This window comes from Nerophis ophidion, linkage group LG18, assembly GCF_033978795.1.
Source record: "Nerophis ophidion isolate RoL-2023_Sa linkage group LG18, RoL_Noph_v1.0, whole genome shotgun sequence".
Lineage (NCBI taxonomy): Eukaryota > Metazoa > Chordata > Actinopteri > Syngnathiformes > Syngnathidae > Nerophis > Nerophis ophidion.
In genome coordinates, this window is record NC_084628.1 from 19,047,728 (window position 1) to 19,062,639 (window position 14,912).

At 40.3% G+C, this 14,912-nt stretch overlaps 1 protein-coding gene across 1 annotated transcript in view; it reads left to right on the top strand.

Moving 5' to 3' along the window:
* The window catches only part of LOC133536842 (neurobeachin-like), a 652,776-nt gene that overhangs the window by 383,267 nt on the left and 254,597 nt on the right, over nucleotides 1-14,912 (top strand). Inside the window, exon 38 of the mRNA XM_061877477.1 lies at nucleotides 1,581-1,705. Within this exon, the coding sequence (XP_061733461.1) occupies nucleotides 1,581-1,705 (125 nt within the window). The remainder of the gene's footprint in view (nucleotides 1-1,580; nucleotides 1,706-14,912) is intronic.

Consider the following 14,912-nt stretch of genomic DNA (forward strand, 5'->3'; position numbering starts at 1 on the left):
ATATATCCAGTCATCCATTTTCTACCGCTTGTCCCTTTTGGGGGGCTGAAGTATAATATGTAAATATTACATATATGTTATAATTTATATTGCTACTATAGTACCTTTTTAGTCTACTTAACACCTGCATTATCCTTTACATCCTTACCCTATCCATCCTTTGAAACTGACCTACCGTGTGGAACAATTTTCCTTGTGGATCAATAAAGTCTGTCGAAGTTTAAGTCTAATCTACCACAGTGAAGCCAATTCAAAACTGCAATGCCACTTCAGCGTTGTTTGAAAAAGTAAACAAAACACAATAAATGGGCAAAAACTGTGAAAAGAACAAATGCTTGTTACGACATGATATACAGTGGGGCAAAAAAGTATTTAGTCAGCCACCAATTGTGCAAGTTCTCCCACTTAAAATGATGATAGAGGTCTGTAATTTTCATCATAGGTACACTTCAACTGTGGGAGACAGAATGTGAAAAAAAAATTCAGGAATTCACGTTGTAGGAGTTTTAAAGAATTTATTTGTAAATTATGGTGAAAAATAAGTATTTGGTTGTACCAAAATGGATACATGGATGATACAGCAGAGGATTGGGAGAATGTCATGTGGTCAGATGAAACCAAAATAGAACTTTTTGGTATAAACTCAACTCATTTTGTTTGGAGGAAGAAGACTACTGAGTTGCATCCCAAGAATACCACACCTACTGTGAAGCATGGGGGTGGAAACATCATGCTTTGGGGCTGTTTTTCTGCTAAGGGGACAGGACGATTGATCCGTGACAAGGAAAGAATGAATGGGGCCATGTATCGTGAGATTTTGAGCCAAAACCTCCTTCCATCAGTGAGAGCTTTGAATGGTTGACCAAATACTTATTTTCCACAATAATTTACAAATAAATTCTTTAAAATTCCTACAATGTGAATTCCTGGATTTGTTTTTCACATTCTGTCTCTCACAGTTGAAGTGTATCTATGATGAAAATTACAGACCTCTGTCATCATTTGAAGTGGGAGAACTTGCACAATCGCTGGCTGACTAAATACTTTTTTGCCCCACTGTATGTAGGGAAAAGGTTTGGCTGCAATACAAACTTAAACAGTACGGTCGTTTAAGAAAGAGTTATAATTCTGTCATGATGACGGCTTTTGTAGCGATACTAAATTAGCAATTATCTCAATGGGCTTCTGAATGGATGGCGCTGCAATGCTGCTTTATCAAACTAAGAACATTAGAAAGGACATGATGCCTCACTACTGAATGGAAATTTAGCAGAAACAAGTAATATTTTTTTCCGTGAGTGTTTTTTGTCTATCAAAGTAGAACACGCAAACACCTACAGAGTATGACAACTACGATAATAGTCAGCTACTGAAATGACTGCTCGCCATAATCATGTGGTTACAACCGCATGATGTTTATGCCAGGGGCCGGCCTATCAGTTTGGTTGATGCAGCCAAGGTGTGGTTAAGTAGAAAACCTGCTAAGTTGTTACTGTGGATGTAAGACAAGCGCAATAAAGAATACATTATTAGTGGCTCACTCATATTAACCTTGTCTGTCATTCTTGTAACTTTCTCAGGCCGCCACACGACTTCTGGCGTCTGGACTACTGGGAAGACGACCTGCGGCGGCGGCGGAGATTCATCAGGAACCCGCTGGGCTCCACGCACTTGGACGTCTCCTGCAAAACCCTGCAGGAGTACGGTGAGCACGGATTCTCTTCCCAAATTGGCGGAGTGGAGTTGATGACTCCTACACTGCAAAAATTGAAATATAAGTAAGATTACAAATTTTATGTTAGTGTTATACTTGTTTTAAGGGTTTTGGTCCTCAATGATCTCAATAAGATATTACAGCTTGTTGCTGAGATTTTATGTTTTATGACCTATATTGAGTAAAACATGCTTGAAACTAGAATATCAACTGTTGCATAGCTGTGTCATCAACACTCACAAGTATAAAACTACTTTTTAAAGTAATATTTTTTTTACTTTAAACATGTAAAAAAAATCATGATCATTATGTCAAGATAATGACACTAGCATTTACTTAATTTAAGAATATAAAGGTCTCATTTTTTTTCTACCATGAATAGTACACTTGTCAATAGTGAGAGTATACTTGTTTTAAGGTATTTTGGGGTTCATTGAGGTTAGCTAATTTGACTTGTTTTGGAAAGTTTTGACAAGCCAAATTGTGTTGTTATAGTGGCAGATAATTTAGCTTAGTTCAAATGAAATACCCCTAATTTTTGTATTTTTTTTCTTGTTTTTGAACTCCGACTTTTTGCTGTCTACACATGAAACATGAATCAACATTCTCATATATTGGAAGCCTTTTATAGGTGGAATATTTACGGGTCCTGAGAACTGAACATGGCACCTGTTTTATTGCTAATTTTTTTCCCCTGGCAACATGTACTCAGGAGCCAATTAGACGACTCCCTTCAATGTCCTCCACTCAACTTCCCCAAGCAGCCTCGCCCAGCACCTTTGTGTTAATTCTGCACCAACGCAACACTGACTTTTACGCAAAAAGCAATGCTGTTAAACATCCTGCTGCTCCAACAGCTAATGAAATAGTACATGCATGAAACTGTCTGAGCTATCAACTTTTTGCTGAGAGTAGCCAACATTCATGTTCAAGAACAGTAACTATCTATTACAGTATTTATAGACAAATCTTATCATTTTATTATATATATATATATATATATATATATATATATATATATATATATATATATATATATATATATATATATATATATATATATCATGTGTGTTAGTGAACAGGCATACAATATAATTCCAATGTAATGCTTCACATATTTCAAGTTGTTTCCTTAAGCACCTCCAAAAAGCTGTAGGAAGAAGCAGAACTTATTTAATCCTACTCTTGTTCAAATCATACTAGTTATATTCCATTTATTCGTTCTCTGTTTGTAACAAAACAGTGAATACATGAGTAAATAAATGAATATACAAATAGGTAAACAAATATTAAAGACATAAATATTAGACAGATGAACATAAACACTACAATTAAAGTTCTCAAATAAATATGTTTATATGTATGTGTATATATATTTATACATGTGTGAGTGTTAATGTATTTATATACATGTATATATATAAAAATATATATATATATATGTATGTATATAGATATGTGTGTATATATATATGTGTGTATAAATGTGTGTGTGCGTATATATTTATGTGTGTGTGTATATATATATATATATATATATATATATATATATATATATATATATATATATATATATTAAAAAGTATAATGTTAAGTTGTTTTTTATGTGCACCGCAGCCACATAATTTCCCCATTGCAGGATAAATTAAATCTATCCTATCCTAAATTATGCATGCACAGTATGATTTCTGCCAGGGGGGGAGTTTCAGCAACCAGCTTCTACTTTTTTCTGGAAAAAACTAAATAACAACATTTAAAGGTACAGGTCATGTACACATCAACACAGGTATTTTAAACAAGTCATTTGGTTCTCTTGTCCAAAAGCAAATGTAGGTTTTTGTCCTTAAAAGATTAACTTAAAAACAACAAAAAAACTCCTGCCTAAAAACAACATTTATTATTTTTCAGGGCTCTGTTTAAGTGTGCATGATTCTAAAGCCAATGTACAATTAATTACACATCTAATTGTATACTATAATGATGAACAATGCCACCAAGGCTGCTTTTTGGGCTTCTGATTGGATAAAATGCGCATAACAGCCGGTGAATGGAGTTTTTATATGGGGATCCAATATTGATAATGGATATTGGTCCAATATCAACAGGAAACAAAAAAAAGTTTTGCTCCAATACAAATTGTCCTTTAGCTTGTTTAATTGTGGCAGTTAACATCTAAATGTCCAAGGATGTTATTTTCTAGCATATGTTAGTCAAGTCATGTACAAAAATTAATAGATGTGAATGTTGTATATGTACTCTGTGATTGTCTGAGGGTGTACCGCCAAAGTATGCTGGGATAGTCTACAGTTTGCCCACGACCCTGATGAGGATAAGCGGTATTAAAAATGTATGTATAGATGGGTGGCATTTACAAAAGATAAGCATGGTAGGCGCTCACAGCTACACTACAGCTAAGCACACAATAGCGCACAAGCTAGACATTTGTAATAAGTTTATTAAACAATTTTGCAGTCTAAAACAGCACATTTGTCAATATAAAAAAGTATAAAATGATTATACTTGCATATTACTTACACATACAAAGTCTCTAAGGCAGGCGCGTATTAGAAAATATCCAGTAACAAACGTGTTCGCATTATTTAACTTAATGTGTCATGAGCTTAACTGAATGAATTAATATGGCCATTAAGTGTCACCAAAAAAAACCCAATTACCACTCCACTTCAACATTATGCAAAAACAACTTTTCTTACATATTGGTACCTGCTTTTGTGAATTTGGGATCTGCATAAGTCCTGAAATTTCAAATAAAACCATGGAGGAATGGCGCAGATATTTAACAAACCTTCATACTTCCTCCAAAAGAGCCGTTTGAACTTTGCGGAAATTTGTGACGTTTTTACCAAGTGTGATATGGTAAGATTTTACAAGAAGATTTTTGCGCGAGTCCCGATTTCAGTCTGACTTTTTAGTCAATGAGTTCCTTCTTTTCCTCCATCCTTTTGTTGTGGGGCAGACGGGCTCATAACATGCACATGGATCCTCGCCTCTTGCCATTTCTAATGCAAACAAGCGTATAGTTCAAACTTATATCTGTCAGTAGAATCGGTATGGAAGCACTAACAAGAAGACGCAGTCAAAGTGGAGGCACGTAAATAAGACCGCCCACCAAACGGCACATCCTGAAGAGATGGTCAGAGAGCGGCTACGAAATGGTCTGTAAAACATAATCTATGCATAATGTTGACCAAAGAACCACCAATAAATGTTATGTAGACCACAAGGAAGTGTTTTGAATGTAGAAAAAAATCATAATATTACCACTTTAAAAACAGCATAAGTCAATTCCAGACAGTTAATAATAAATAGGTTAGTGTTTTTGAGTAATCTCACTCGATCAAACCTTTTCAACATTCCACACTACAACATAATTAAAGTATGTATGACTCCAGCTGATATTGAATCGGCCAATATTGAAACATCCAGCATCGTATCGTGTGTGAAAAAGTAGTTGGACACCCCTACTTTTTACTATTTTAAAATGCCACATGTGTGGCTGTGTTATTCAATGAGGCAAAAATGATGCAGTATATTGTTTTTATATTATACTATTAACAGTAAATATGTACTGTAGTTGGAATAGTCTTTTTTTCTTTCTTATTACAAGTGTCAAACTCAAAGCCCGGGGGCCAGATGTGTTCCACCACAACATTTATTGTGACTCGCGAAAGTATTTGAAGTATGTATTAATAAAGTACTTTATCTTTTGTTACTAAATGTATTCTTTCCATTTTGACAGAAAATATATGCAACAAATATAATATCATACATTTCAAACTTGTTTTATTTCAAATTAATTCAATGATAATACATATCTGCTTGACTTATAATTTCAAAGCCAGTTGTCCATTAAATTATACACTGCAGAAATGACAATACATGTTTTGGGTTAAAAAAACAACTGGCAGCTCAGTCGCCAAAATTGTACTGTAAAAAAAAAATAGTTTTTTCAATATGGCTGTAAAAAAACACCGTCAATTTGATAATCAAATTAGGCAATTGTGTAATAATATAATGAGATGAATCCCTATACATTTACCGTATTTTTCAGACTATAAGGCGCACCTAAAATCCTTTAATTTTCTCAAATATCGACAGTGCGCCTTATATCCCGGTGCGCCTAATGTACGGAATAATTCTGATTGTGCTTACTGGCCTCAACACTATTTTATTTGTTACATGTTTTAGTGATAAGTTTGACCAGTAGATGGCTGTCACACATAATAAATACGTGTATACTGCAATATGACTCCAGTAAAAAACACCAAGGCGTAAAATGTTAAATTGAAAAAAAAAAAAAGAACATTGCACACGGCACTCAAAAACATGTCAAAATGTCTTAGTATGACTTTGAAGCTGCACCGCTTGATGGAGTGTTGGCCCATTACAGCTACCGTAGTAAGAGGTACAAGTATTACTATGTTGTGTGTATACGGACTGCAAATGGCACCCATTAGCAGACATATTATCTGGTGTTTTGTTTCACAATATTATGCAAAACCAACTTTTCTTACCTTCTGGTGCCTGCTGATGTGTATTTGAGATCTGCATAAGACCTTGAAATTTGCGCATGTCCGCCATCTGTAGTCTGTGACGATGCCGTAGTCTCTAGGCTTCTTCTTTTTCACTATCTTCTATGCTAAGTAGCGTAATTTCTTAATTTATATCTCGCTATGGCAGCGTTAAAAACTACCGGCGTAGTGTGTTTACCTAATTCCCCCGCGAAACTTAAGTTATTAGAGAGTTTTGGTCGGACGGTTTTTCACGGGACACATTTCCGCCGTTGTTGCACTAGTGAGCCACGGATGAGAAGATGCTGCTCCGTTGTTGTAAGTGAAGTCTGAATGTCATCACAGCAGTTGGCTCCATCTTTTGACACTCCTGACCACTTTAATGTGCTTTATAATCCTGTGCGCCTTTTGTTTGAAAAAAGACCTGAATTAACCCGCTCATCAGTACTGTGCCTTAAAATATGGCAGTTTTTCAACCTTTTCCGAAGCAATGCACATTTTATTCATTGAAAAAATCCTGAGGCACACCCCCAGCAGAAAATATTAAAAAATTAAACTCAGCAGCCGTTATTGACAGTAAAAAGTTGTTCTCGCAATTGTTGGATATAAATGTAAACCATCACCAAGCATGCATCACTAAAGCTCTTGTCTCAAAGTAGGTGTAGTGTCACGACCTGTCGCATCACGCCGTGGCTTATTTTGAGTTATTTGGTGTTTTTCTGTGTGTAGTGTTGCAGTTCTTGTCTTGCACTCCTATTTTGTTGTTAATTGTCATGTCATGTACAGATGAACTTTGTGTACGCCGTCTGCTCCACACACTGTAAGTCTTTGCTGTCATCTAGCATTCAATTTTTATTTACTTTGCAGCCATTTTAGTTTTAGTTTCACTCTGCATAGCCATCTCTAATTTTCAATGCCTTTTCTCAGCGGCACTCGCCTTTTGTTTATCCATCCATCCATCCATCCATCCATCCATCCATCCATCCATCCATCCATCTATCCATCCATCCATCCATCCATCCATCCATCCATCCATCCATCCATCTTCTTCCGCTTATCCGAGGTCGGGTCGCGGGGGCAACAGCCTAAGCAGGGAAACCCAGACTTCCCTCTCCCCAGCCACTTCGTCCAGCTCTTCCCGGGGGATCCCGAGGCGTTCCCAGGCCAGCCGGCAGACATAGTCTTCCCAACGTGTCCTGGGTCTTCCCCGTGGCCTCCTACTGGTTGGACGTGTCCTAAACACCTCCCGAGGGAGGCGTTCGGGTGGCATCCTGGCCAGATGCCCGAACCACCTCATCTGGCTCCTCTCAATGTGGAGGAGCAGCGGCTTTTTGTGGCATTGAGTTCCTCCCGGATGGCAGAGCTTCTCACCCTATCTCTAAGGGAGAGCCCCGCCACACGGCGGAGGAAACTCATTTCAGCCGCTTGTACCCGTGATCTTATCCTTTCGGTCATGACCCAAAGCTCATGACCATAGGTGAGGATGGGAACGTAGATCAACTGGTAAATTGAGAGCTTTGCCTTCCGGCTCAGCTCCTTCTTCACCACAACGGATCGGTACAACGATCCGCCTGTCGATCTCACGATCCACTCTTCCCTCACTCGTGAACAAGACTCCTAGGTACTTGAACTCCTCCACTTGGGGCAGGGTCTCCTCCCCAACCCGGAGATGGCATTCCACCCTTTTCCGGGCGAGAACCATGGACTCAGACTTGGAGGTGCTGATTCTCATTCCGGTCGCTTCACACTCGGCTGCGAACCGATCCAGTGAGAGCTGGAGATCCCGGTCAGATGAAGCCATCAGGACCACATCATCTGCAAAAAGCAGAGACCTAATCCCGGGGCCACCAAACCGGAACCCCTCAACGCCTTGACTGCGCCTAGAAATTCTGTCCATAAAAGTTATGAACAGAATCGGTGACAAAGGGCAGCCCTGGCGGAGTCCAACCCTCACTGGAAAAGTGTCCGACTTACTGCCGGCAATGCAGACCAAGCTCTGGCACTGATCGTACAGGGAGCGGACTGCCACAATAAGACAGTCCGATACCCCATACTCTCTGAGCACTCCCCACAGGACTTCCCGAGGGAGACGGTCGAATGCCTTCTCCAAGTCCACAAAGCACATGTAGACTGGTTGGGCAAACTCCCATTCACCCTCAAGAACCCTGCCAAGAGTATAGAGCTGGTCCACAGTTCCACGGCCAGGACGAAAACCACACTGTTCCTCCTGAATCCGAGGTTCGACTATCCGGCGTAGCCTCCTCTCCAGTACACCTGAATAAACCTTACCGGGAAGGCTGAGGAGTGTGATCCCACGATAGTTGGAACACACCCTCCGGTCCCCCTTCTTAAAGAGAGGAACCACCACCCCGGTCTGCCAATCCAGAGGCACTGCCCCCGATGTCCACGCGATGCTGCAGAGTCTTGTCAACCAAGACAGCCCCACAGCATCCAGAGCCTTAAGGAACTCCGGGCGGACCTCATCCACCCCTGGGGCCTTGCCACCGAGGAGCTTTTTAACTACCTCAGCGACCTCAGCCCCAGAAATAGGAGAGTCCACCACAGATTCCCCAGGCACTGCTTCCTCATAGGAAGACGTGTTGGTGGGATTGAGGAGGTCTTCGAAGTATTCCTTCCACCTATCCACAACATCCGCAGTTGAGGTCAGCAGAACACCATCCGCACCATACACGGTGTTGATAGTACACTGCTTCTCCTTCCGGAGGCGGCGGACGGTGGTCCAGAATCGCTTCGAAGCCGTCCGGAAGTCGTTTTCCATGGCTTCACCGAACTCCTCCCATGTCAGAGTTTTTGCCTCTGCGACCGCTGAAGCCGCACACCGCTTGGCCTGTCGGTACCTGTCCACTGCCTCCGGAGTCCTATGAGCCAAAAGGACCCGATAGGACTCCTTCTTCGGCTTGACGGCATCCCTCACCGCTGGTGTCCACCAAGGGGTTTTAGGATTGCCGCCCCGACAAGCACCAAGTACCTTGCGGCCACAGCTCCGATCAGCCGCCGCGACAATAGAGGTGCGGGACATGGTCCACTCGGAGTCAATGTCCAGCACCTCCCTCGTGACATGTTTAAAGTTCTTTCGGAGGTGGGAATTGAAACTTTCTCTGACAGGAGACTCTGCCAGAAGTTCCCAGCAGACCCTCACAATGCGTTTGGGCCTCCCAGGTCTGTCCGGCATCCTCCCCCACCATCACAGCCAACTCACCACCAGGTGGTGATCGGTAGAAAGCTCCGCCCCTCTCTTCACCCGAGTGTCCAAAACATAAGGCCGCAAATCCGATGACACAACTACAAAGTCGATCATGGAACTTCGGCCTAGTGTGTCCTGGTGCCAAGTGCACATATGGACACCCTTATGTTTGAAGCCTTTTGTTTATTGTTGGTTTAAGCATTAGATACCTTTTTACCTGCCCGCTGCCTTCTGCTGTAGTCTGCATATTGTGATCGCGACAAACCATGTTCCCGAAATCTACAAAGCAATTAGCTATCTGCTGCCACTTACTGAAATGGAAGAGTATTACACAGTTATTCTGCCGATCTCTCGACAGCACGGACACTCAACAACGGCACATTTGCAGATTATAATTACTGGTTTGCCAAAAATGTTTTTAACCCAATTAGGTGAAATTACATAATTTCCCACATCAGAATACGCAGTTGAAAAACACTGGTCTAGAAAATACGGTACAAGTGTCCCTCTGAGGACAGCCATTCCTGCGATGTGGCCCTCAGTGAAAAGGAGTTCCATATCCTTGATGTAGGTAAAGAAAATAGAACAGATTGCTGGTCAAGCAATTTCCAGGAAAAAATAGTTTTCATGCTTTTCATTGGACATGGACAGTATTTTGGTCCCGAGAAGGACCATCCTGCAGTGTCCTTAAGTGGGACTGTTGGACGAGTCCAGGCTGTCATCTGGCAGCTTTCAGGCTGCAAGGAGCACATGGCAGCTGCTGCCTCTGCTGCAGGTGGTCCATACAAGCAATCATTGTGCCGTCTGCTCTTAATTTTGTGTGTGTGCGGGCTAATTTGTGTGGCCTCTCTCTGGGATGTGTAGATCCAGGCGACGCAAAGAGGACAGTTTTTTAAAGCGTTGGCTATATTCTTTGGAAGCAAGTGTCATCCACTCCAATAAAATATGGCCTGCCAATAAATTCTCATTATTGCCAGCTAAGTGGCTGTAAAAGCAGAGTGCAGATTCCTCCAATTAAACTTTAACGTTTGTCCCGTGCAACACCGCTACATCAAGTCAGTCCTTTTAATTGTTGGGTTGGTACATGAGCACCTCTGATGAGATGTAAGCATATGTTGTATTTACTACTGTAGATGCAGGGTCTAAATCAGTTGGAGACTTAAATTGGTTTGACTTCATAAAGATTTTAAATAAATAGATAAATGATAGATGGGTTTTACTTGTATAGCGTTTTTCTACCTTCAAGGTACTCAAAGCGCTTTGACACTACTTCCACATTTACCCATTCACACACACATTCACACACTGATGGAGGGAGCTGCCATGCAAGGCGGTAACCTGCACCCATCAGGAGCAAGGGTGTAGTGTCTTGCTCAGGACACAACGGATGTGACGAGGTTGGTACTAGTAGGGGATTAAACCAGGGACCCTCTGGTTGCGCACGGCCACTCTACCACTGTGCCACGCCGTCCCATTTTGAATTTTAAGCAAATTGTCTTCAAATCTGATCAAGGTTAATAGATTCCACAAGGATACAAGCAAAAAGATAGCTTATGATTTTATTTAATGATTTGAATTGGATTTGTCAACTCTCATTTACCCAGGAAACTACTTTAGTAGTAGTACTATCAAATTTTCCGGAATATAAACCAATACTATTTTCTGCGCTTTTTGAATCATTCAGCTTAAAAAACAGTGCAGCCAATTTATGGATTTGACTTCACGAACCGAACGGCCGTATTGTTTTGTATTCAACAGATAGTTTTTACAAAACGCTGACAGACTCTAAAAAGGTGTGTTATTGTTTGTGCTATGGCGCCATCTTTTGGACAAGTTAGTTTGAATGTCTACAGTATTTCCTTCTGTTTAGTGCCTTGAACTGGAAGTACAAGTTAGGTCTGACCACTTAGGAGTGAATGAATGAAGGGTTTCCACTTCTCTGTTAGCTCTTTGAATATCTTGTCAATAGAAAAGTGCTCTATAAATCTAATCCATTATTATTCTCTTCTCGTCATCCATAGTGTTTCTTCATTCGTCACTCCAAGTTACGTTTTTAGGTTTTACAATATAACTAAACCTGTTTATACTTGCCAAATCGTCCCACGTTTGATGTCTGTAAGAGTGTGTTTATGCATATTTGTACGTGGTATTGTAATGTAATCGAGCTTGCGTCGTTAGCATTTGCTAATATGCAAACACATTTAAGAGTGTCTGTGTTGGTATTAACTTACAATGGCATTATTTTTGTATTGTTTCAGTTTCACAAATTCCTCAGTAAATTCACCAAAAATGTTTAGTTATTGGAGAGCTACCTTCCGCAGCCAATGGGTCCATGACAATGACTTCTGTTTTGTTTGAGCAACCGTTTTACTGCCAAAACCATTTGAAAACATTGAATTAATGATTGTTTAACAATAACAATAATAAAAAATTTACAAAATGTTTCTGTTTAAAAAAACTCATTTCACAACATATATATCTGCGGCTTATGGCCCAGTATGGCTAATATATGCAAATATATATTTTTTATTCTAAAATTTAGTAGGTGCGGCTTATACCCTGGTGCGCCCTATAGGCCAGAAGATACGGTAGTTTTAATATTTTTCTAATTAAGTTGTTAATCGACCACCTCCTTGTCATATTTACAACATCTTAAAATGAGTAATTGTTTCAATTAGATTAATCATACTTTTGATTAAATGTCCAGAGTCGCCATCATCATTAAATGTCCGACTCTGGACATCCAGTACGTCATAACTAACATCCATTGCTTTTGTCCTCTCCAAGGTTCTCATAGTCATCATTGTCACCGACATCCCACTGGGTGTGAGTTTTCCTTGCCCTTATGTGGGCCTACCGAGGATGTCGTAGTGGTTTGTGTTGTGGTTTGTGCAGCCCTTTGAGACACTAGTGATTTAGGGCTATATAAGTAAACATTGATTGATTGATTGATTTGAATTCGGATTAATCACAAGTCAATGCCCGCTTGCATAATTGGCATTCACTTCAAAAAGGACTCCAATATTTAGGCACAAATGCAATTCCTTTTTAGTTTTCTAAAATATTTTCCTCGAATGCACGTCATTTCTTTGCAGTTTAGTGTAAAGTCTAAACAGGGTTTATTTTGAAATTTGTCAGTGAGTACACTAGTCCAAGTCTCCTCACCCATCTATGCAATTACATATAATGAAATATATACATGAATAAGTTTTTTTTGTTATTGTTATTGATATAAATGATAAATGGGTTGTACTTGTATAGCGCGTTTCTACCTTCAAGGTACTCAAAATGCTTTGACACTACTTCCACATTTACCCATTCACACACACATTCACACACTGATGGAGGGAGCTGCCATGCAAGGCGCCAACCAGCACCCATCAGGAGCAAGGGTGAAGTGTCTTGCTCAGGACACAACGGACGTGACGAGGTTGGTACTAGGTGGGAATTGAACCAGGGACGCTCGGGTTGCGCACGGCCACTCTCCCACTGCGCCACGCCGTCCCTAAGTTTATGAGTTTTTCCTCACTGAAACTTTTTATGATGCCCATTGTCACTTCCATGGTTACTGTTATGCTTTTCTTTGGCGCACTACAGCCAGAAGAGCAATTCTTGGGAGGCTTAATGAAGTGAACTTATAAGTAAGGACGCACATTAGATACAAACGTAATTTTGAAAGCAGATACAGATGACATTTTTGCTTCCAAAGGCCGATACAAACAACCAATGACTTATTTATACACTCGTGGTCAAAAGTTTACAAACAATTGTGAAGGACATAATGTCATGGCTGTCTTGAGTTTCCAATAATTTCTACAACTCTTATTGTTTTGTGATAGAGTGATTGGAGCACATACTTGTTGGTCTTTTTTCTATTTTAGCAAAGTCATTAATGAAAGGCCAGGGGTCCCCAAGCTTTTTGACTCGGGGGCCACAATGGGTTAAAACAATTTGGCCGGGGCCCGGGCTGTGTATAAATAGTCGTGGATAGAGTGATTGGAGCACATATTGATGGTCGCAAAAACCATTCATGAAGTTTGGTTCTTTTATGAATTTATTGTGGGTCTACTGAAAATGTGACCAAATCTGCTGGGTCAAAAGTATTCATACAGCAATGTTAATATTTGGTTACATGTCCCTTGGCATGTTTCACTACATCAAGATGTTTTTGGTAGCCATCCACAAGCTTCTGGCAAGCTTCTTGTTGAATTTTTGACCTCTTGACAAAATGGGTGCAGTTCAGCTAAATGTGTTGGTTTTCTGACATGGACTTGTTTCTTCAGCATTGTCCACAGGTTTAAGTCAGGACTTTGGGAAGGCCATTCTAAAACCTTAATTCGAGCCTGATTTAGACATTCCTTTACCACTTTTTGACGTGTGTGTGTGGGGTCATCGTCTAATTGGAACACCCAACTGCGCCCAAGACCCAACCTCCGGGCTGATGATTTTAGGTTGTCCTGAAGAATTTGGAGGTAATCCTCCTTTTTCATTGTCCCATTTACTCTCTGTAAAGCACCAATTCCTTTGTCAGGAAAACCGGCCCAGAGCATAATACTACCATCACCATGCCTGACGGTGTTCCTGGGTTTAAAGGCCTCACCTGTTCTCCTCCAAACATACAGTATTGCTGGGTATTGGGGCCAAACAGCTAAATATTTGTTTCATCTGACATCACATGGACAAAGATAAGACTTTCTGGAGGAAAGTTCTGTGGTTAGATAAAACAAAAATTCCGCCGTTTGTCCACAGTAGAAGTAAAAAAAGACTAGGACTAAGGTGGATTTGTCAAACCGTAGAGTTTTCCTAATCAAATATGACATCATCTGGGCTAATATAGCATCCAAAAATTAATAGTAAAGCTTTTTGTGTGTGGTTTTTATGCAAGAGAAAGGTCTTTTTTGATTGATTGAAACTTTTAATAGTAGATTGCACAGTACAGTACATATTCCGTACAATTGATCACATATTTTCTGGCAAACATATATCGGAAAAATTACAAACCGTTTCTTCAACTGGTTCATTAGCCGACAAAAGACAGTATCGTCAACTGATCGCTTTAAACCTCAGGTCGTCTGTCAAACTTTTCAAGTGCAGCAGGGATAGGAACAAGCCCCAGGTCTGAATTTGCGGCTAGTTTTGCAGCTTCTTTCGCATTTGGAGTCTTCTTTGGCTGTCCAAACCCCATTGTGACGACGCCTGTGTCTCAGACGGCTGATAGGGTTTGATGTGTTGAAGTCTGATCCCCCCCACCCACCTCACAGAATGTTTGGTGCAAAATTTGTTGCAAATGGCACACAAAAGGTCTTCCTCTGAAAGATTAAAGAAGTCCCACACAATTGACGCTGTGTTTGTTTGAAGTGTGAGCTTAGGGGAAGTTCACGACCTCCTTAGAGGTAAATGATAAATGGGTTATACTTGTATAGTGCTTTTCTACCTTCAAGGTACTCAAAGCGCTTTGACA